The following is a 23,169-nucleotide window of genomic DNA, read 5'->3' as shown; positions in this document are numbered from 1 at the left end:
GCAAAGACAAAAAAATTACTATAAATGACAAAATAAATAGTCCAGATGCAGGATTTTGAACAAATGCTGACAATTCCTTTCCTCCCACAAATGTCGCTCGACCAGCTGAATTCCTCCAGACTGTTGGTTGAAATGGCATGTAAACAGAACACAAGAGACAGCTTAAAGTAAACTCCTTTTACTACAGGTTCTTAAACCCATTGGGAGCACTAATCTCCTCCAATCAATGTGACTCCACACCAGACTATCATGAAACCATTTAGCTGAAAGGTACTTCGGGACAGACAATAAATGCTGGCCTACCCACTGACCACCACAGTGTTCTTGAAAGAAGCAGAAAAAAATCAGCTAGTTTCCAAACTGCTTACTTTTCAACTTAAATGGGCTTGTTTCTTCGACCACTTCCTGAACAAGCAGGCCTTCAACAACACTTCTATACTTCTCCCACAGATAAAGCCAGGGATCTTCTTGAATAATATACTGTGGTCTCACTATGTTGCTGTGTCCTAGGAGATTTTGGAGCCTGTGAAAAGAGAGAGAACAATAACAATTCCAACATAGTAAGCACCAAATCCAACTGTTTCCAGGAGTGAGGGAAGTAATCTATGAGGATGAACTCAGTGGAATAGACAAAAACTCATAATGGCATAGAAGAAGGCTACCAACCCATGGAGGCACAAAGGTCTGAAATACCATTAGTCTGAATCTCTTCTATTCCTCTTACCTTATCCTCTTGTGCACACATGCTCATCAATTCTCTTTGATTCTCTTTGCCATTATCTTACACTAAGTAGTAACTTGCAGTCAGCAGTTATAGAATCACAGAAAACTACAGCATAGAAACAGGCCCTTTGGCCCATCTAGTTCATATCAAAATATTATTCCCATTGACCGGCACCAGCACCATAAGCCTCCATATCCTTACCCAAACCTCTCTTAAATACTGAACCCACATCCACTACTTCTGCTGGCAGCTCGTTCCACATTCACATCCTATCAGTGAAGAAGTACACTTTCAAGTTCCCCTTAAACATTTCTCCTTTCATCCTTAATCTATGACCTCTGGTTCTAGTGTCACCAAACCTCAATGGAAAAACAAACACCAGAAAATCTGCAGATGGTGGAGACCCAAGGAACATACACAAAATGCTGGAAGAACTCAGCAGGCCAGGCAGCATCTATAGAAAAGAGTAAACAGTTGGTGTTTCAGGCCGAGACCTTCATCAGGAGTCTAATTTCCAATATTAGCCTTTAATTCCCTGTCTTTTGCTTCCCTGCCTTCTTAAAGAGTGGAGTGTCATTTGTGATTTTTCAGTTCTCTGGCACCATTCTAGGAAATAGTGATTCTTGAAAGATCATAACTAGTGCCTTCACAATCTCTTTAGCCACTTCTTTCAGAAGCCTGTGGTGCAGTCCATCTGGGCCAGGTGACTTATCTAAATTCAGACCTTTCAGCTTCCCAAGCACTTTCTCCTTAGTAATAACAACTAAACTCACTTCTGCCCCTGACACTCTCAAATTTCAGGCATGCTGCTAGTGCCTTCTAAAGTGAAGAAAGACATAAAATACAGACCTGGGCTTGAAGTGATCAGAACATGGACAAGCCGAGGCTTGAGGTGATCTGGGCATGGGCAGACATAAGCATGAGGTGATCTAGCCACGGACAGACCTGGATTTGAGGTAACCTGGGCATGGACAGACCTGACCTTGAGGTGATCTCCTCAAGATGCTCCTTAAGTTGGCATGGGTATACATCAGTGTCTCTGTGGGCTGCAGAAAATTGTACTAGTTTTCCTCTTAAGTATACTCCTTTTGAAGTACTTTCACTGCAATCTGCAGCATGTATATTTTTCTTTTAATAACAGAACTCAAAATTACATCAATGATCTTTGGATATCATGTTCAACGGCTACATGAGGAGCAGAAATCATGAGCTGTGGAGCAGTTAAGAGTCAATACCTGGCCAAAAACATGGCAGGAGAGGTGGAATTATCCAGAATCGTGTTGGCGAATGTGCAGTCGCTGGAAGATACAACTGACAATCTCAAGCCAAGTCTGCTGTATCAGAAGGAGATGAAGCAGATTTCAATTGTTCGTTGCACTAAAACTTGGTTAGCGGTGAATATTCAGGATGCCGTGATGAACCGTAAGCTCTGGTAAGGAAAAGGATGGCAGCATGTGCACAGGTGTTGGGGTTATGTGGACTTCTTGTCCCCAACTTAGAACACCTAACAATTAAATGTAGACCATTCTATTTGCCTCGGGAGTTCTCAGCCATGATCCTGACCACAGCTTACATACCACCAGCAGAAGATTATAAGCCAGCACTTGCAAAACTAAACAATGTTGTCTGCAAGCAAGAAATAGCCCACTCCGATGCATTTCAAATTATGGTCAGTGACTATAACCAGGCTTGTTTGAAGAAAACCCTGCCCAATTATCACCAGCAAGTAGCCTGTTGCAACAGAGGGCCCAACACATTAAACCACTGCTACACTACATTAAGGAATGTCTACTGTTCCTTCCCAAGACTGTACTTTGGCAAGTCAGACCATTTGGCTGTATTCCTGCTGCCTGCATATAGACTTAGAGCCTAAAAAGCAAGGCTCCAGAGATTGAGACAACTAAGAAGTGGTTACGGGAGGCAGAGGATTGCCTTGAGTCAGTAGACTGGGCCGTGTTCAAGGACTCATCCAAAGATCTGAATGACTACACCGGGGTCATAACAGACTTTATTAAAACAGCTGTGGATGAGTGTGTCCCCACAAAATAATTCAGGGTTTACCCTAATCCGAAGCCCTGGATGAACAATGAAATCCAGAATTTGCTGAGAACCAGATCAAAAGTATTCAAGGCTGGAGATTGAGAATGCTACAAGAGGTGCAGGTACGATCTCCAGAAAGCCATTTCACAGGCGAAATGGAGATTCTGGACTAGACTGGAATCAATTAGGGATGCTCGACAGCTGTGGCAGGGTTTTAATGCCATAACTCCCTACAATAATAAATCTTGTAATATAGGGGACAGGAGAGCTTCACTTTCAGATAAGTTCAATGCCTTCTGTGCTTGCTTTGACCACCAGAACAGGGAGGAACAATCCCACACCATCATGTATCCCAATGATCCTTTGGTCTCAGTTTCTGAAGATGGCGTGCTGGCTGCTTTCAAGAGAGTGAATCCAAAGAAAGCTTCCGGTTTGGACAGAGTACCAGGCTGAGTATCAAAGACCTCTGCTGACCAACTGGCTGGTGTATTCACAGATATCTTCAACCTCTCACTCTGGCAGTATGTGGTATCCACCTGCTTCAAGCAGGCTTCAATTGTACTGGTGTCCAAGGAGAGCATGGTAACCTGTCTCAATGACTACTGCCCAGTGGCACTTAAATCCACAGTGATGAAGTGTGTTTGAGAGGGTGGTGTTGAAGCATATCAGCTCGTGTCTGAGAGGCGACTTGGATCCACTCCAACTCACCTACTGAAGCAACAGGTCTTTTAAAAAAAATATATTATTTATTTATTAAATTTTAGAAATTACAAAGAATAAATATGGTAATAAAATAGTAAGAAAATTAATATTGACCCTCCCCACTCCCCTTAACCCTCCCCCCCCTTAACCCTTATCTAAAGAAAGAAAAAAAAAGAAAAGAAGAGAAGGATTGCCTGGATATCGGAGGATCCCCACATGCTCCATGGAGTTCAAAATAATTTTGATATTTATTTTTACTTTCCCCAATTACTATAATTTTTATCTTTAAAGGACCTATGTATTTAATCCTATTTTTTCTAAGTATGGGAACCAAATTTTCAAAAATATATCATATTCATTTCTTAGATTATACGTAATTTTTTCAAATGGAATACTATGTATTTCATTATTCCAACGATCCATAGATAAATATAGATCAGATTTCCAAGTAATTGCGATAACTTTTTTGGCTACTGCTAATGCAATTTTTATAAATTTTTTCTGATTCAATTTAAGTTTCATTATTGTCCCTTCAATATCTCCTAATAAAAATAATAATGGACTATGTGGGAGTTGTACTCCAATAATTTGTTCCAATAAAAGTCTTAAATTTATCCAAAATGGCTGAATTTTAAAACAAGACCAAGTAGAATGTAAAAAAGTACCAATTTCTTGATTACATCGAAAACATTGGTCAGACATATTTGAATTTAATCTTCTTATTTTCTGTGGTGTTATATATAATTGATGTAAAAAATTATATTGTATTAATCTGTCAAACATTTACTGTATTTCTCATACTATCAGAACATAATCTTGACCAGTTTTTTCCATCAATTTTAACATTCAAATCAGATTCCCATTTTTGTCTTGATTTATGAATTCCTAATTTAATTGTCTGCTTTTGAATCAAATTATACATACAAGATGTAAATTTTTTAATTTTTCCTTTCTGGATTAATATTTCTATTTCACTAGGTTTTGGCATCAACATTGTTTGTCCCAACTTTTCTCGTAAATAGACTTTTAATTGAAAATAACAATAAAGAGTGTTATTTGATATTTTATATTTATTTTTTAATTGATCAAATGACATCAATATACCTCCTTCAAAACAATCACCTATATATTTAATCCCCTTTTGGAACCAATTATGTAAAAGTCTATTATCCATTGTAAAAGGAATAAGCCTATTTTGAATTAAAGTTTTTTTTGCTAATAAAGATTTCTTTATCTCATCGTCCATATTTACCTTATTCCATAAATCAATCAAGTGTCTTAATATAGGAGATTCTTTTTTTTCCCCGTATCCATTTGGATTCCCATTTATATATAAAATCTTCTGGTATATTTTCTCCTATCTTATCTAATTCTATTCTAATCCATGCTGGTTTTTCTTCATCAAAAAAAGACGCAATAAATCTAAGTTGATTTGCTTTATAATAATTCTTAAAATTTGGAAGTTGTAACCCTCCTAAATCAAATTTACATGTCAATTTTTCCAATGATATTCTTGACATCTTTCCTTTCCAAAGAAATTTCCTTACATATTTATTCAGTTCTTGAAAAAACTTCTGAGGTAATTGTATTGGTAAAGTTTGAAATAAATATTGCAATCTAGGAAATATATTCATTTTTACAGCATCAACTCTACCTATTAATGTTATTGGTAACATCATCCATTTATCAAGATCCTCTTTTATTTTTTTTTAATAATGGCAAATAATTTTGTTTATATAAATTTTTTACATCATTATCAACTCTAATACCTAAATATTTTATCATCGAAACTGAGTTGCTAATCGACATTGATTATAGTTTCCTTTGGTAAGGGATAAAATTTCACTTTTATCCCAATTTACCTTATAGCCTGATACTTTCCCATATTCTTCCAATCAAAAAGATAATCTTTGCAAAGATTGCAATGGGTTTGTTAAATAAATCAAAACATCATCAGCAAATAAATTAATCTTATATTCTTCTTGATTAACTCTAAAGCCCCCAATATCTGAATCTGTTCTAATTAATTCAGCTAATGGTTCTATTGCCAATACAAATAAAGCAGGTGATAATGGGCAGCCTTGTCTAGTTGACCTCGTTAAACAAAATAGTGTTGAAATCTGACCATTTGTAACTACTTTAGCTTGAGGATTAGTATTTAAAGTTTTAATCCATTGTATAAAAGATTTTCCTAACTCATATTTTTCCAATACTTTAAATAAAAAATCCCATTCCAATCTATCAAATGCTTTTTCTGCATCCAAAGCAACTGCCACACTCACTTCCTCTCTTTTTTGTGCCAAATGAATTATACTAAGTAACCGGGTTATATTATCCATTGATTGTCTATTTTTAATAAAACCTGTTTGATCCATATGTATTAATTTTGATAAATATTTAGATATTCTATTAGATAAAATTTTTGCTAGTATTTTATAATCTGTATTCAACAAAGAAATAGGCCTATATGATGTTGGTTTTAAAGGATCTCTATTTTTTTGGCAATACAGTTATGATCGCTGTTAAAAAAGATTGTGGGAGTTTATGCATTCTTTCCACTTGGTGTATTAATTCCATAAAAGGAGGAATTAATAAATCTTTAAATTTTTTATAAAACTCAGGAGGAAAACCATCTTCTCCTTGGGGTTTATTACTCTGAAGTGATCCTAAAGCTTCTTCAACCTCTTTTAATGTAAAGGGCTTATCTAATCCTTTCTGTTCTTCCAAATTTAATTTTGGAAGGGTTATTTGTGATAAAAATTTATCTATCTCAGCAATCTTATTTTTGATTCTGATTGATATAGTTCAGTGTAAAATTTTTTTAAAAGTTTCATTAATTTCTAAAAGTTTATAAGTAACCTTATTTACACTTGTTCTGATTGCATTTATTGTTTTAAAAACCTGTTCTGTTTTCAACTGCCAAGCAAGAATTTTATGTGATCTTTCACCTAATTCGTAATATTTCTGTTTAGTTCTCATAATTACTTTTTCTGTACGATATGTCTGGAGTGTATTATATTGTAGTTTTTATTAACAAGTTGTCTTCGTTTTTCTTCTGTCATATATCTTTGAGATTCTTTTTCTAACTTTATGATATCTTTTTCCAATTGATCTATTTCTGCTGCGTATTCCTTCTTAATTTTAGATGTATAATTTATAATCTGACCCCTTAAATATGCTTTCATCGCTTCCCATAATATAATTTTATCCTCAACTGAATGTAGATCTGTATCCAAAAAAAATCAAATTTGTTTTTTCATAAAATCACAAAAATCTTGACGTTTTAATAGAATTGAATTAAATCTCCATCTATAGATCGATTCCTCCTTATCCATCATTATCATTGTCATTATCAAGGGGGAATGATCCGACAGTATTCTTGCTTTATATTCCACACTTTTCACTCTATCTTGAATATTTTTTGATAATAAAACAAAGTCAATCCTTGAGTAAGTTTTATGTCTATTTGAATAAAATGAATAATCTCTTTCTCTTGGATTAACTTTTCTCCATATATCAATCAGGTTTAAATCTTTCATTAATGATAAAGTTAGTTTTGTTACTTTTGATTTTGTAGCAACTTTAGTTGACCTATCCAAAACTGGATCTAAACAAAAATTAAAATCTCCACCTATTAATATTTTATCATGTGCATCAGCCAATTTAAAAAAAACTTCTTGTATGAATTTTGCATCATTTTCATTTGGTGCATAGATGTTCATAAGAGTCCATAATTCTGAAAAAATTTGACAATGTATAATCACATATCTCACCCCAGAATCAATTATTACATTTTGTATTTTAATTGGTAAAGATTTATTAACCAAAATTGCAACTTCTTTTGATATTGAATTAAATGAAGCTGCAATAACATTTCCAACCCAATCCCTCTTTAATTTCTTATGTTCTGTTTCTGTTAAATGTGTTACTTGTAAAAAAAAGCTATATCTCCTTTCATTTTCTTAATATATGTTAACACTCTTTTTCTTTTCACAGGTCCATTAATTCCATTAACATTAAAACTTAACAAATTAAGTAAATTAATCATTCATAGTACCTTGAGAACTCTTTAAAATTCTCCATGTTGCTATGAGTCTCTCCCCAACCATCCAGGCAAAAAAGAAGAAAAATAGAAGAAAGATAACTAATATATAATAAAAAAAAACAAAATACCCCCCCACTAATGTTGCGAATAAAAAGAACACAACATTACCCCCCTCCCCATTTTACGGGTCATGGCAATCACCATGATTGTACACGTGAAACTCGCAGCCATCGATCAGGAGCTTGCCCAGCTCCCCCGCAAAAGAAAAGAGAGTATATTAATGAAGAAAAAAAAGCAAATAATTAATGTCTGTACTCCCAATTAATACTCCTCGACTATTTTTTTCCCTTATAAATGTCCATCAAGTCCAACCTTGTTTCAGTCTTCATCATTAGTCCATTTCATTTCTATAATTCTTTACTCCTCTTCATGGACATCAGGTAATTCTTGTACAAATTTCTCCGCTGTCAATGAAAAAACTTCTTTCTCCATTATCCAGGAAAATTATCAATTTTGCTGGGTAGTTCAACAAAAATTTATAGCCCTTTTCCCATAAAGATTTTTTCACTGGATTAAATTCCTTCCGCCTCTTCAGAAGATCGTAACTTATGTCTGGATTAAAAAAAAACCTCTTTTCCCTTCTATTATCAATGGCCCATTTCTCTTTTTAGCACCTTGAGTAGCTGCCTTCTTTATCTTGGTACCTTAAGCATTTTATCAAAATTGATCTTTTTGAGATCTTGGTCTTAAAGCTCTGTGTGCTCTTTCAATTTCAATTACTTGACTTCCTTCTTTCATTAACAAAATTTTCGGAATCCATTCTTGAAAGAATTTTATTGGATTTTCTCCCTCTGTACCTTCCATAAGACCAACAATTTTGATATTATTTCGTCTACTAGAGTTCTCAAGCGCATCCATTTTTTCCGTCATCCGTTTTCTTTCTGTTGTCCAGGCAAGATTATTCTCTTCTATCTTGTCTATTCTTTCAGTGTTTTCTTCCACTTTTACTTCCATCTCTTTAACTTTATTATCCATCTTTTGTTTTTCCACCACATTATCAAGTGTATTCTGCATCCATCTTATATCTGTTCTTACAGCTTTTAATTTATTCGTCATATCTGTTCTTATAGCTTTTAATTCATTCGTCATATATCTCAGGATATCTTTTATGTCTCCTTTAATCTCTTCCTTCTTTTCCTCTTCTTCTTCCTCTTAACTTCCCAAAGAGTCTGTTTCTACTTCCGATCCACTTCCAATTTCACTTCCAGCCGCAGTTGGGATTTGTAGTTTTGTTAATATCTGTTCATGCATACTTTCGTGCATGCGTTGTTCTTGCCGTTTCTTCTTAGAGACCGCCGACATTGCTGCAACTTCCTTTCCCGCATCATCAGAAGTGCCATGCACTTCACCGGGAGGAGATCCAACTTGAGTCCGAGGCTTCGCTGAGACGGTTAGGCCTTTTTCCCCGCCGATTTGCGCAGTCTTCGAAGTAGTAGCTTTCTTCTGTTTCAGTTTAGGAGCCATATCAAAAGATAATCCTGAGTTACTTATAAATAGTTTCTAATAGATATTTGTTAACTCTTCTTCATTTAAACCCTATTTCATTACTTTTTACAAGGGAGCTGGATTCCCAACGTCATCATGTGACGCCCCCCCCCGAAGCAACAGGTCTACAGCAGATGCCATCTCACTGGTTCTTCACACAACCCTGGAACATCTGGACAGCAAAGATGCATAAGGTATCAAAGAGATCAGGATGCTCTTTATTGATTACAGCTCAGCATTTAGTACCATCGTCCCCTTAAAACTAATCAGTAAACTCCAAGAGCTGGGCCTCAATACCCTCTTGTGCAATTGGATCCTGGATTTCCTCACTGTAGACCCCAGTCAGCCTGGACTGGTGAAAACATCTCCACAATCGCACAGGAGTACTATGGGGATGAACGCGTAGCCCCCGCTCTACTCACCTCTGACCATGTGGCTAAATACAGCTCCAACACTATATACAAGTTTGCTGATGAAACCACTGTTTGTGGGCTGTATCAAAGGTGGTGATGAATTAGCATACAGGAGGGAGATTGAAAATTTGACTGAATGGAGTAATAACAGCAACCTCTCAAGTAATGTCAATAAGACCAAGAAACTGATTGTAGACTTCAGGAGAGGGAAACCAGAGGTCCATGTGCCAGTAATCTTTGGAGGGTCAGAGGTGGAGAGGGTCAGTAACTTTAAATTCTTAGGTGTCACTGTCTCAGAGGACTTGACCTGGATCCATCATATAAATATAATTGCAAATAAGCACGACTGCACTTCTACTTCATCAGCACGTCATCAAAAATCTTGGCAAACTTCTACAGATAGATTAGCCAAGATGAAATGGTGGAGCAGATTTAATGGGCCGATTGGTCTAATTCTGCTCCTATATTTTATGGTCATATGTGTAGTGGAAAGTGTGCTGACTGACAGCCTGGTAAAGGAACAACAACATCTTTGAGCAGAAAATCCTACAAAAGGTAGTGGATTCAGCCCAATACATCATGGGTAAAATCCTCCCAACCATTGAGCACATCTATTGAATGAATTGAATTGAATTGACTTGATTTCTTACGTCCTTCACATACATGAGTAAAAATCTTTACGTTACATCCCCATCTGAATGTGCAATGTGCAATTTATAGTAATTTGTAATAAATAGTACGTACAACAGAACAGTCAATATAGCTTGGAAATACAACTGTGTCAGCGTGAATTAATCAGTCTGATGGCCTGGTGGAAGAAGCTGTCATGGAGCCTGTTGGTCCTGTCTGCAATGCTGCGGTACTGTTTCCTGGATGGTAGCAGCTGGAACAATTTGTGGTTGGGGTGACTCAGGTCCCCAATAACCCTTCGGGCCCTTTTTACGCACGTGTTGTTGCATATGTCCTGAATAATGGGAAGTCAACATCCACAGATGTGCTCGGCTGTCCGCACCACTTACTGCAGAGTCCTGCGATTAAGGGAAGTACAGTTCCCATACCAGGCAGTGATACAGCCTGTCAGGATGCTCTTATTTGTGCTCCTGTAGAAGTCCTTAAGGTTTGAGTACTCGAGCCAAACTTCTTCAACTGCCTGAGGTGAAAGAGGCACTGTAGTAGTTTTTTCACCACACAGCCGGTATGTATAGACCACATGAGATCCTCGGTGATGTGCATACAGAGGAACTTAAAGCTGTTCACCCTCTCAACCCCAGATCCTTTCATGTCAATAGGGGTGAGCCTGTCTCTGTTCCTCCTGCAGTCTAAAACCAGCTCCTTTGTTGTTGCTACATTGAGGGGGAGGTTGTTTTCTTGACACCACTGTGTCAGGGACATGAAATGTTAGTGTAGAAAAGCAGCATCTATCATTAATGAACCTCACCACCCAAGCAGTACTCTTTTCTCACTGCTGCCATCAGGTAGAAGGTACAGGTGCCTCAGGATTTGCATCAACAGGTTCAAGAACAATTGCAATACCTCAACCGTCAGACTCTTGAACAAAAGGGAATAACTACATTCATTCTACTTCTGGTGTTCACAAAACTAATAGTCTTACTTTAAGGGCTCTTTATCTTGTTATTTCATGTTTGTTATTTAGCTATATCTGCATTTGCACAGTTTGTTGTCCATTAATCCTGTTTAAAATTACTATTTTAAAGATTTGCTAAGCATGCCTGCTGAAAAAGGATCTCAGGGTTGTACATGGTGACATGTATGTACTCTGATAATAAATTTTACTTTGAACTTTGAAACTTTGATCTGGCCATGGTCAGATCTGAGTTTAAGGTGAACCAGCTACAGACAGACATGGGCTTGATGTGATCTGGACATAGACAGATCTCAACTTGAGGTGATCTGACCATTTGTCGTAACTGCTATGAGACTGACCTCTGCGGGCGATGATCTGGGTGTGTGAGAGATGGAATAGGAAGACCTGGATTTGACTGACCTCTTTGCAGGTACTGCAGTCACCAGGCTGTACACAATGCAGGTCTTGGAGATGTGGCCCCGTATTTGAGAGGAAACCAATGTCAGTTGAAATAGCTGACAGCAGAGAAATAACACGTCTACAGAAGCAGCCAGCTGTTGGTTGTCATAGGTGCAGTGGACTCCCAGATCCATTAGCTCCTCTGAAACAGAAAAAGGGATGAGGTTGTTATACAATGGGCTACAGAGGAAGAATGCTTTTCATCTTCTAATTTCAAAGTAAATCTATAATTTTTCTATCTCTAAGAAACTCACTAGGTACATAGATGATACAAAAATGGAGGGCTATATAGGATGGAAGGGTTAGATTGATTTATAGAGTAGTTTAAGAGGTAGGCAAAATATCGTGGGCTGAAGGGCCTGTACTGTGCTACAATGTCCATGTTCTAAATTTATTATCAACGTACATATATGTTACCATGTACTACCTTGAGATCCATTTACTTGCAAACATTTATAGGAAAATAAATATATAAAATAGAATCTATGAAAACCCATACTAAAGCAAAGACTTAAACAATCACCGTGTGAAAGAAGATAAACTGGGCAAATAAAAGAAATATAAAACTGAGAACATGAGTTATAAAATAATCCAAATTGGTCTAAATTTATTACAATTATTAAACACCAAATAATTGAATGCATAATTACTCACCCCCTTCAAGTCAGTAAATGCACCTTTGGTTGTAATTACATCCTTGACATTGTGTGGATAGGTCTCTATCAGCATTTCACATCTGAACACTGCAATTTTTCCCCTTTCTTCTTCACAAAGGCGCTCAAGCTCTGTCAGATTGCATGGGGATCATGAGTGAGCAGTCCTTTTCAAGTCCAGCCACAAATTCTCAATTGGATTGAGGGTTGGATTCTGACTTGGACACTCCATGACATTAACTTTGTTCTTTTTAAGTCACTTCTGTGTAGCTTTACTTTTATAGCAAACGTTAGGAAATCTGCTGATGCTGAAAATTCAAGCAACACACACAAAATGCTGGCGGAACACAGCAGGTCAGGCAGCATCTATAGGGAGAAGTGCTGTCGACGTTTCAGGCCGAGACCCTTCGTCAGGACTAACTGAAAGGAAAGATAGTAAGAAATTTGAAAGTAGGAGGCGGAGGGGGAAATCCTAAATAATAGAAGACCGGAGGGGGTGGGGTGAAGCTAAGAGCTGGAAAGGTGATTAGCAAAAGGGATACAGACAGACAGAAAGACACACTTTATTGATCCCGTGGGAAATTGGGTTTCGTTACAGCCGCACCAACCAAGAATAGTGAAGAAATATAGCAATATAAAACCATAAATAATTAAATAATAATAAGTTAATCATGTCAAGTGGAAGTAAGTCCAGGACCAGCCTATTGGGTCAGGGTGTCTGACACTCCGAGGGAGGAATTGTAAAGTTTGATGGCCACAGGCAGGAATGACTTCCTATGACGCTCAGTGTTACATCTCGGTGGAATAAGTTTCTCGCTGAATGTACTCCTGTGCCTAACCAGTACATTATGGAGTGGATGGGAGTCATTGTCCAAGATGGCATGCAACTTGGACAGCATCCTCTTTTCAGACACTACCGTCAGAGAGTCCAGTTCCACCCCCACAACATCACTGGCCTTACGAATGAGTTTGTTGATTCTGTTGGTGTCTGCTACTCTCAGCCTGCTGCCCCAGCACACAACAGCAAACATGATAGCACTACAGAGCTGGAGAAGGGAAAGGATCATGGAACGGGAGGCCTAGGGAGAAAGAAAGGGGGAGGGGAGCACCAGAGGGAGATGGAGAACAGGCAGAGAGGGGGAAAAAAGGGGGAGAGAGTTAAAAGAAATAAATCAGGGATGGGGAAAGAAGGGGAGGAAGGGCATTAACGGAAGCTAAAGAAGTCAATGTTCATGCCATCAGGTTGGAAGTTACCCAGACGGTATATAAGGTGTTGTTCCTCCAACCTGAGTGTGGCTTCATCTTGACAGTAGAGGAGGCCATAGATAGACATATCAGAATGAGAGTGGAACGTGGAATTAAAATGTGTGGCCACTGGGAGATCCTGCTTTCTCTGGTGGACAGAGCATAGGTGTTCAGCAAAACAGTCTCCCAGTCAGCGTTGGGTCTCACCAATATATAAATGGTCACACTGGGAGCACCAAACGCAGTACACCACACCAGCCGACTCACAGGTGAAGTGTCGCCTCATCTGTGAGGACTGTCTGGGTCCCTGAATGGTGGTGAGGGAGGAAGTGTAAGGGCAGGTGCAGCACTTGTGGAACAGTCCATGTTCCAAGCCTATACTGGTATCCGTCCCCCACTTTTCCTTCACTCCATCGATGACTGCATTGGCGCTGCCTCCTGCACGCATGGCGAGCTTGTTGATTTCATTAACTTTGCCTCCAACTTTCACCCTGCCCTCAAATTTACCTGGTCCATTTCCGACACCTCCCTCCCCTTTCTTGATCTTTCTGTCTCCATCTCTGGAGTTTGCTTATCTACTGATATCTACTATAAGCCTACAGACTCTCACAGCCACCTGGACTATTCCTCTTCCCACCCTGTCTCTTGCAAAAATGCCTTCCCCTTCTTGCAATTCCTCTGTCTCCGCCACCTGCCCTCAGGATGAGGCTTTTCATTCCAGGACGAAGGAGATGTCTTCCTTTTTTAAACAAAGGGGCTTCCCTTCCTGCCCCATCAACTCTGCTCTCAAATGCATCTCTCCCATTTCCCACACATTTGCCCTCACCCCATCCGCCTGCCACCCCACTTGGGATAGGGTTCCCCTTGTCCTCACCTACCGCCCCACCAGCCTCCGGGTCCAACGTATCATTCTCCATAATTTACGCCACCTCCAATGGGATCCCACTACCGAGCACATCTTTCCCTCCCCACCTCTTTATGCTTTCCACAGGAATCGCTCCCTACATGACTCCCTTGTCTGTTCGTCCCCCCCATCCCTTCCCACTGATCTCCCTCCTGGCACTTATCCTTGTAAGCAGAACAAGTGCTACACCTGCCCTTACACTTCCTCCCTCACCACCATTCAGGGCCCCAGACAGTCCTTCCAGGTGAAGCGACACTTCACCTGTGAGTCAGCTGGTGTGGTATACTGCGTCAGGTGCTCCTGGTGCTGCCTCTTATATATTGGTGAGACCTGACACAGACTGGGAGACCGTTTTGCGGAACACCTTTGCTCTGTCCGCCAGAGAAAGCAGGATTTCCCAGTGGCCACACATTTTAATTCCATGTCCCATTCCCATTCTGATATGTCTATCCATGGCTTCCTCTACTGTCAAGATGAAACCACACTCAGGTTGGAGGAACAACACCTTATATACCGTTTGGGTAGCCTCCAACCTGATGGCATGAAACACTGACTTCTCTAACTTCCATTAATGCCCCTCCTCCCCTTCTTACCCCATCCGTGATTTATTTATTTTCTCCTCTCCCCCTTTTTTTTCCTCTCTCTGCCCATCACTCTTTGCCTGTTCTCCATCTCCCTCTGGTGCTCCCCTCCCCCTTTCTGTCTCCCTAGGCCTCCCGTCCCATGATCCTTTCCCTTCTCTAGCTCTGTATCCCTTTTGCCAATCAACTTTCCAGCTCTTAGCTTCACCCCACCCCCTCCGGTCTTATCCTATCATTTCGGATTTCCTCCTCCCCTTCCTACTTTCAAATCTCTTACTATCTTTCCTTTCAGTCAGTCCTGACGAAGGGTCTCGTCCCGAAACATTGACAGTGCTTCTTCCTTTTGATACTGCCTGGCCTGCTGCGTTCCACCAGCATTTTGTGTGGGTCGTTTTGGTTTTATGTTTGGGGTCATTGTCTTGCTGGAAAACAAATCTTCTCCCATTTCGCAGTTCTTGTGTGTTTTTGATGATGAGTATGCATTATTTGGCTTACGCCAAACATAGCGTTTAGTCTAATGGCCAAAAGGCTGAATTTTGGTTTCATCAAACTGTAGAACCATTAAGTGTTTAATAATTATAATAAATTTAGACCAATTTGGGCTCTTTTATAACTTATGTTCTCAGTATTATATTTCCTTTATTTGTACAACTGATTTCAGAGACTTCTGGCAAGCTTTAGCCAAGATTTCATGTGAATTATTTTCAACAGTGGCTTTCTCTTTGCCTCTCTCCCATAAAGCTGTGACTAGTGAAGCACCCGGACAACAGTGTTTGAATGCATTGTCTTCCCATCTCAGCTACTGAAGCTTATAGCTCCTCCAGAGTTGTCAAGGGTCTCTTGATGGCCTCCCTCCTAGTCCCCCTCTTGCACAGACATTCAGTTTTTGAGGATGGGCTACTCTAGGCAGGTTTACAGCTGTGCCATATTCTTTCCATTTTTTGATGATTGACTTAACTGTGCTCCGAGGGATATTCAGTGACTTGGAAATTTTTTTGTATCTATCTCCTGATTTGTTCTTTTCAATGACCTTTTTGCAGAGATGCTTGGGCTGTACTTTTATCTTCATGGTGTAGTTTTTAACTAGGATACTGACTTACCATCAGTTGGACCTTCCAGGTACATGTGTATTTTTACCACAATGAATTGAAACAGCTTGACTGACAGGTGATCACTATTTAACTAAGTATGTGACTTCTAAAACCAATTGGCTGGACCAATGAGAATATATTAAAAAATAAATTACAATGAGAATATATAAAAAATAAATCAGTCCAAAATAGTGAGGTAGTGTCCATGGACTATTCAGAAATCTTATGGCAGAGGGGAAGAAGCTAGAGGTTTCTGGCATTTCCTGCTTTTACTTGGCTTCATGTAGGTGGCACAGTAGCATGTAGCAGTTAAAGCAATGCTTTACAGTGTCAGCAATTAGGTTTCAATTCCCACCTCTGTCTGTAAGGGGTATGTACATTCTCCCAGTGACTGCACCTGTGAGCTGACCCCAGCACAATCCTTTGATTGTGTTGGTAGTTGACACAACCAATGCATTTCACTGTATGCTTCCATAAGACCATAAGACATAGGAGCAGAATTAAACCATTTGGACCCCTGAGTCTCATCTGCCATTTGATCACGGTTGATTTATTATCCCTCTCAACCCCATTCTCCTGTCTTCTCCTCATGAGCTTTGACACCTTTACTAATCAAGTCCCTATCAACCTCTGCTTTAAATATACCCAATGACTTGGCCTCCACAGCCGTCTGTGGCAATGAAATACACAAATTCAGCACCCTCTAGCTAAAGAAATTCCTGCTTATCTCTATTCTAAAAGGACATCCTTGTATTCTGAGGCTATGCCCTCTGATCCTAGACTCTCCCACTACAGAAAACATCCTCTCCATCTAGGTTTTTCAATATTCGATAGGTTTCAATGAGATCCTCATTCATTCTCTAAATTCCAGCGAATACAACTCAAAACCATGAAATGCTCCTCATAATGTTAACTCTTTCATTCCTGGAATCATTCTTGTGAACTTTCTCTAGACTCTCTCCAATGCCATCAAATGCTTTCTTAGCTAAGCAGCCCAAAACTGCTCACAATACTCCAAGTACAGTTTAATCAATGCCTTATAAAGCCTCAGCATTACATCCTTGCTTTTACATTCTAGTTCTCTCAAGAAATGCTAACATTACATTGCATTTGCCTTCCTTAACATCGACTCATTCTGCAACATAACCTTTAAGGAATCCTGCACTTAAGCTCCAAGCACCTTTGCAATCCTGATTCCTGAATTTTCTCCCCATTTAGAAAATCATCTACACCTTTATTCCTTCTTCCAAAATGCATGACCATACAGTTCCCGACATTGTATTCCATCTGCTACCTGTTTGCCCATTTTCCTGATCTGTCTTAGTTTAGGTTCTACTGCAGACTCCCTGTTTCCTCAACACTATCTTTGCATTGTCTGCTAACATTTTTAATGTACCTATGATCAATAATTGAATTTGGATCTGACTCTGAGATGTCTTACATGAGTCACTGCTAATGAAAAATAGGAAGTGTGATAGAGCAGGCAGAAAGCTGTTGTCACTGGGACCAAGGAATCAGAAGCCAAGGTTCTATCTCAATGCACTGTGCAATGAATTGATCTGTATAAACAGTATGCAAGACAAGCTTTTCACTGTATCTTGATAAATGTGACAATATTAAACCAATTCTAATTCCAAATTAAGTACTGCATCAATAATGTACTGGGAGAGTCAGCATGGTTACATTCCTGCGAGAGGTCAATTCTGTAAAGTTATTCAGAAATCCTTCTTTACTCTGCTTTCAGCCTAGATTGTGGGTTCTCATTCTCTGTGCTCAATGTAAAGAATAATCACTATTTTACGCGTTAACAAATACACGTACCGAATGTCTCTGGTCTCTTGGTGGAGATGGTGATGTGCATTGGGGCCACATTTCCATGCTGAATCAAAACCAACACCAGCTGCTTCACAAGGTGGCCCTCACCCAGGATTCCAATGCGCAGACAATCACTGCTGGATTGGAGTATCTGGAACTTTGCGAGCCAGGAATGGGGAAAACAGGTGTTTTCCAGCACATGGCATCTGCAGGAATTGCACAGTATAGTTAACTTGCTTTAAGTAGTGAATCACACAGAATTACAATTACACCACAGAGGTGCAGTAACACCACCTGTATCTAGCTGACAAAGAGAAATATTGCCCAAGCGTGTCTGCCTGCAAAAAGCAAGACCAACCCATGTAGCTCATTAATAAATAATCTGGCATCAGAGTGGTTGGATATCATAACGATTTATAGATAAAGATTAGCTTCATTTGTCATGTGTACATTGAAACATACAGTGACTATATTTCATTAGGAGTTTGTATAGATTTGATTTGTCACCTAAAATACTTGAAAACTTGCATAGATGTATTAAAATCAGAATCAGTTTATTATCACCAGCATGTGACATGAGATTTGTTAACTTAGCAGCAGCTGTTCAATGCAACACATAATATAGAAAAGAAATAAGTAAATCAATTACAGTATATGTATGTTGAATAGACTAAAGAACGTGCTAAAACATAAATACTGTATAGTAAAAAGTGAGGTAGTGTCCAAGAGTTCAATGTCCATTTAGGAATCGAATGGCAGAGGGGAAGAAGCTGTTCCTGAATCGCTGAGTATGTGCCTTCAGGTTTCTGTACCTCCCACCTGATGGTGACAGTGAGAAAAGGGCATGCCCTGGGTGTTGGAGGTCCTTAATAAACGACGCTGCCTTTCTGAGACACCGCTCCTTGAAGATGTCCTGGGTATTTTGTAGGCTAGTACCCAAGATGGAGCCGACTAGATTTACAACCCTCTGCAGCTTCTTTCAGTCTTGTGCAGTAGCCCCTCCATACCAGACAGTGATGCAGCCTGTCAGAGCGCTCTCCACAAGTACATATATAGAAGTTTTTGAGTGTATTTGTTGACATGCCAAATCTCTGCAAACTCCTAATGAAGTATAGCTGCTATCTTGCTTTCTTTATAACTACATCCATATATTGGGGCCAGGTTAGATCATCAGAGATCTTGACACCCAGGAACTTGAAGCTGCTCACTCTCTCCACTTCTGATCCCTATGTGAGGATTGGTATGTGTTCTTTTGTCTTACCCTTCCTGAAGTCCACAATCAGCTCTTTTGTCTTACTGACATTGAGTGCCAGGTTGTTGCTGCGGCACCATTCCACTAGTTGGCATATCTCACTCCCTCTCGTCACTACCTGAGATTCTATCAACAATGGTTGTATCATCAGCAAATTTATAGATGGTATTTGAGCTATGCCTAGCCACACAGTCATGTGTATATAGAAAGTAGAACAATGGGCTAAGTACACACCCCTGAGGTGCGCCAGTGTTGATGCCAGTGTATCATGGAGAGCATTCTGACAGGCTGCATCACTGTCTGGTATGGGGTGGTGGGGTGGGGGCTACTGCACAGGATTGAAAGAAGCTACAGGAAGTTGTAAAATTCATCAGCTCTATCTTGGGTACTGACCTCGACAATATCCAAGACCCCCATCACCCAGGGCATGCTTTCTTCTCATTGTTACCATCAGGAAGTAGGTACAGAAGCCTGAAGGCACACACTTAGTGATTCAGGAACAGCTTCTTCCCCTCTGCCATACAATTCCTAAATGTACATTGAACCCATGAACACTACCTCACTTTTTAAAAAATATATAAAATATTGCAAAAATAGAAGTAATCTATTCAATATACATATATATATACTTATTTTTTTCATTCTATATTATCATGCATTGCATTGTACTGCTGCTGCTAAATTAACAAATTTCATGACACATGCCAGTGATAATAAACCTTATTCTGAAACGTGTCTTTTTTGTGTCAATGAACCCAGTTCAAAAATGTTTTGGAGGCGGCTCACAAGTGTTGCCAGCTTCCAGCGCCAACATAGCATGCCCACTACTCACTGACCCTAATCCGTACGTCTTTAGAATGTGGAGGAAACCAGTGCACTTAGAGGAAACCCATGTGGTCAAAGGAGAATGTACAAACTCACTACAGACCATACTAGCAAATGAACCCTGATCACTGGCATTCCAAAGTGTTAAGCTAACCACTATACTACTGTGTCACGATGGTGTGCCACCTGACTCATTCATTAGTAGAGTCTGAGCAGGGGATTCACAATGCAAATGCTGTGTGTGGACAGAACGGGGTCCAGCGTGTAACCAGAATTTGACCGGGAGTGTGGCTAGAAGCGTGTTTGGGGTCCAGAATGCTAGGGTCAGTGATGTGGTCCGTTTATTTTATGTTCCACTTACACTCACATAGTTCACTTGAAAATTTATTATAGTGCAGCTAACAGGTGAAAGATAAGTGTATAAATGTGTACTTGGGCTGGTCTGGCCACAAACTCAACTACAACTGGATCACAACCCTAGCAACACACACAAAATGCTGGAAGAACTCAGCAGGCCAGGAATATTTATGGAAAAGAGTAAACAGTCGACGTTTTGGGCCCAGACCCTTCATCAGGACTGAAATCCGTACACACCAGGACAAGTGGGACAATGGAGCGGCTTCCTCCATATATATTCGATGCATGACTTGCAGTACTCTTCGACCTCTGGCTTCATCTGGGGCCAGTAGAACTGATCTCTGAGCAACCCATAGGTCCTGTCAACCCCCAAATGGCTGGAATCATCATGAAGTAACTTCAACACAATCCTCTGATACTTCTCAGGCAGAACCAGCTGAGAATGCCAAGGCCGGTCTGGAGATGACATGGCCCGCTATCGGATCTGGTTCCTCAACTCCAATCCGGGCTATTCTCTCAGTAATTGGGACACTGCGGCAAATTTCATCCTGTCTGCTTGGGCTATGTCTCCCATCTGCTGACCAAATGGTACCAATGCCTAGGTCATCTCACTGAGCAGCTGCCATTTCCCCAGGACTCAATTCCGGCAATTGGTTTGTCTTCAGAGCAGGCAGGTTGCAGTAAGCTTGTGGGATGGCATCATCAGAAGCTCCCAACTGATCTACCGCTTGATCCTGCCCTTGCCTTTCCTCTGCCTTCCCTGTGACAGAAACTGGTACATGGCTTTCATTCCAGGGCCAGGAACACTCTCCTACTCTCCATCCCTCTCCAGCCCTTCATGAACATGTCAGGACTACGCATCGGCATCAATGTTCTTTCTTCCTGGCTGGTACTTCAGGCTGAAATCATAGGCAAACAACACCACTATCCACTGAGGGCCTGTGGCATTCGATTTCACTGAGGTCAGGAGTTAAGTTAGGGGATTGTTGGTCCATTCTCACCCTAAACTTGGCACCATAGAAGTAATCACTTAACTTATCCACCACAGCCATTTCAATGCCAGGAACTCCACCCTTTGTGTGGGATTGTTTTTTTCAGAGGGTAACAGACTCCGGTTGATAAATGCAACAGGTCTCAACCCTGTGCACTGATCCTGATACAGAACACCCTGTAAGCCCTCTCTGTTGGCATCTGTATGCAGTACATACGGCAATCGGGGGAGGGAGGGGGGTCTGCAAAAGCCAACACAGGCGTTTTCAGCAACTGAAAGGCCTCTTCACTTTTCGCATCTCAGCTTGCTCCAAAATGTACTGAAGGGCTAAGATCATCTTTACCATCCTCTCCTTTCGTCTTCCGTTTCTTCCCCAAGGTAGGGTAACCACAGAGAAACTGATTTAAGGGGTGACTCATTTTAGAGTAGTCCTTTACACACCTCTGATAGTACCCACAGAATCCAAGGAACGAGTGCAAGGCATTCACTGTCTAGGGCCTTGGCCATGTGGTTACCACTTCTATCTTGGATGGATCTGTAGCTACTCCATCATGTATGGGAGACTATGTGCCCAACATAGCTGACAGACATCTTGCAGAACTGGCATTTGTCCAGAAAAAGTTTTAACCCTTCAGCTTTCAAGTAGCCCAGCACCTTCAGTAGTCTTGCTTCATAATCCTCCAAAGTGGACCCGAACACTATCAGATCATTCAGATACACCAGTACCTCAGGAGCTTAGGAGGAGAAATGGCATCTAACAGCAACTCCTTTGCTTGCATCTTCAGAAACAGCTCTATTTCCATCTTTAATATCTCTAATTTTCCCTTTCAGGGTTCTTTTGAAGTCCTTGACCTGGAATTACACGCTGACTTTGGTTCTTTGCAGGAACAGGACCCGCTCTCGGGGTTTCACAACTGCCCATAATTCAATATGCCTAGGATGCGGCCTCAGCTTGCCTTCGGAGGACTGGGATCTCGTGGCTCTGGAGATGGGCAGATCAAAGTTCAGTATCCCGGCAGGAGATCAGTGTGTCATGGGAGACAGAAGATCTCTGGCTGTGTGCCCAGAGACCCGAGATCTTTGGGCACAGAGCTCGGAAAAAGTGACACAATGAACTTCTAACATGGTAAGTCAGTGAGTTGATTGTTATGTCTTCCCTCTTGCTGTGCAACAGAGACACCTCCTTCTTCCTTATTAGGGAGAGAGCGAGCCTGTGGTATGTTGAATACCGGGTGAACGAGTAATCTTTGGGATATTGCAAGTCTGTGTCTTTGCTGCTGCTTTGCTCACACTTGAGTGCTCGGTGGTGAGTGCTGATGCTTTTTTTTTGCTGGTGGGGGAGGGAGAATCATTGTTTTGCTGCTGCTTACGGGTGGGAGGGGAGCTGGGGGGAGCCTTTGGGATTCTAACTGTCATTCATTCTTTGGAGGCATTCCTGTGTTTGCGTGGATGTTTGCGAAGAAAAAGCATTTTAGGATGTATATTGTATACATTCCTCTGACATTAAATGTACTTGGAGGAACTCAGCAGGCCGGGCAGCATCCGTGGAAACAAACAGTCAACATTTCAGGCTGAGACCCTTGGTCAGGACAGAAGAGGGAGGGGACTGGGCCCCTATAAAGAAGGTGGGGGGAGGGTGGAGGGTGCCAGATGAAAAACCAATCAGAGGAAAGATCAAGGGGTGGGGGAGGGGGAGCAGGGAGGGGATAGGCAGGAGAGGTGAAGAAGGAATGTAAGGGGAAAACAGTGTGGGTAGTAGAAGGAGGCCGAACCATGAGGGAGGTGATAGGCAGCTGGAGGAGGAGGCAGAGGGAAACTGGGATGGGGGGAAGGGAGGCGGAGGGAATCACCAGAAGTTGGAGAATTCAATGTTCATGTCAAGGGGCTGGAGACTACCCAGACAGTATATGAGGTGTTGTTCCTCCAACCTGAATTTGGCCTC

General features: G+C 40.6%; 1 protein-coding gene across 2 annotated transcripts in view; it reads right to left on the bottom strand.

Moving 5' to 3' along the window:
* Positions 1–23,169, bottom strand: part of noxred1 (NADP-dependent oxidoreductase domain containing 1) — an 80,098-nt gene that overhangs the window by 50,434 nt on the left and 6,495 nt on the right. For both annotated transcript variants that reach the window (XR_009510141.1, XM_059960466.1), the window contains exons 2-4: positions 17,809–18,008; positions 11,475–11,655; positions 369–523 (exon numbers count right to left, since the gene is read on the bottom strand). Coding sequence is in view for 1 of the 2 variants with exons in the window: in XM_059960466.1 (XP_059816449.1) it covers positions 369–523; positions 11,475–11,655; positions 17,809–18,008 (536 nt within the window). In the remaining variant the exon portion in view is untranslated. The remainder of the gene's footprint in view (positions 1–368; positions 524–11,474; positions 11,656–17,808; positions 18,009–23,169) is intronic.

This window comes from Hypanus sabinus, chromosome 2 (assembly GCF_030144855.1).
Source record: "Hypanus sabinus isolate sHypSab1 chromosome 2, sHypSab1.hap1, whole genome shotgun sequence".
Classification (NCBI taxonomy): Eukaryota; Metazoa; Chordata; class Chondrichthyes; order Myliobatiformes; family Dasyatidae; genus Hypanus; species Hypanus sabinus.
This window is presented reverse-complemented; position numbering and strand designations above follow the sequence as displayed.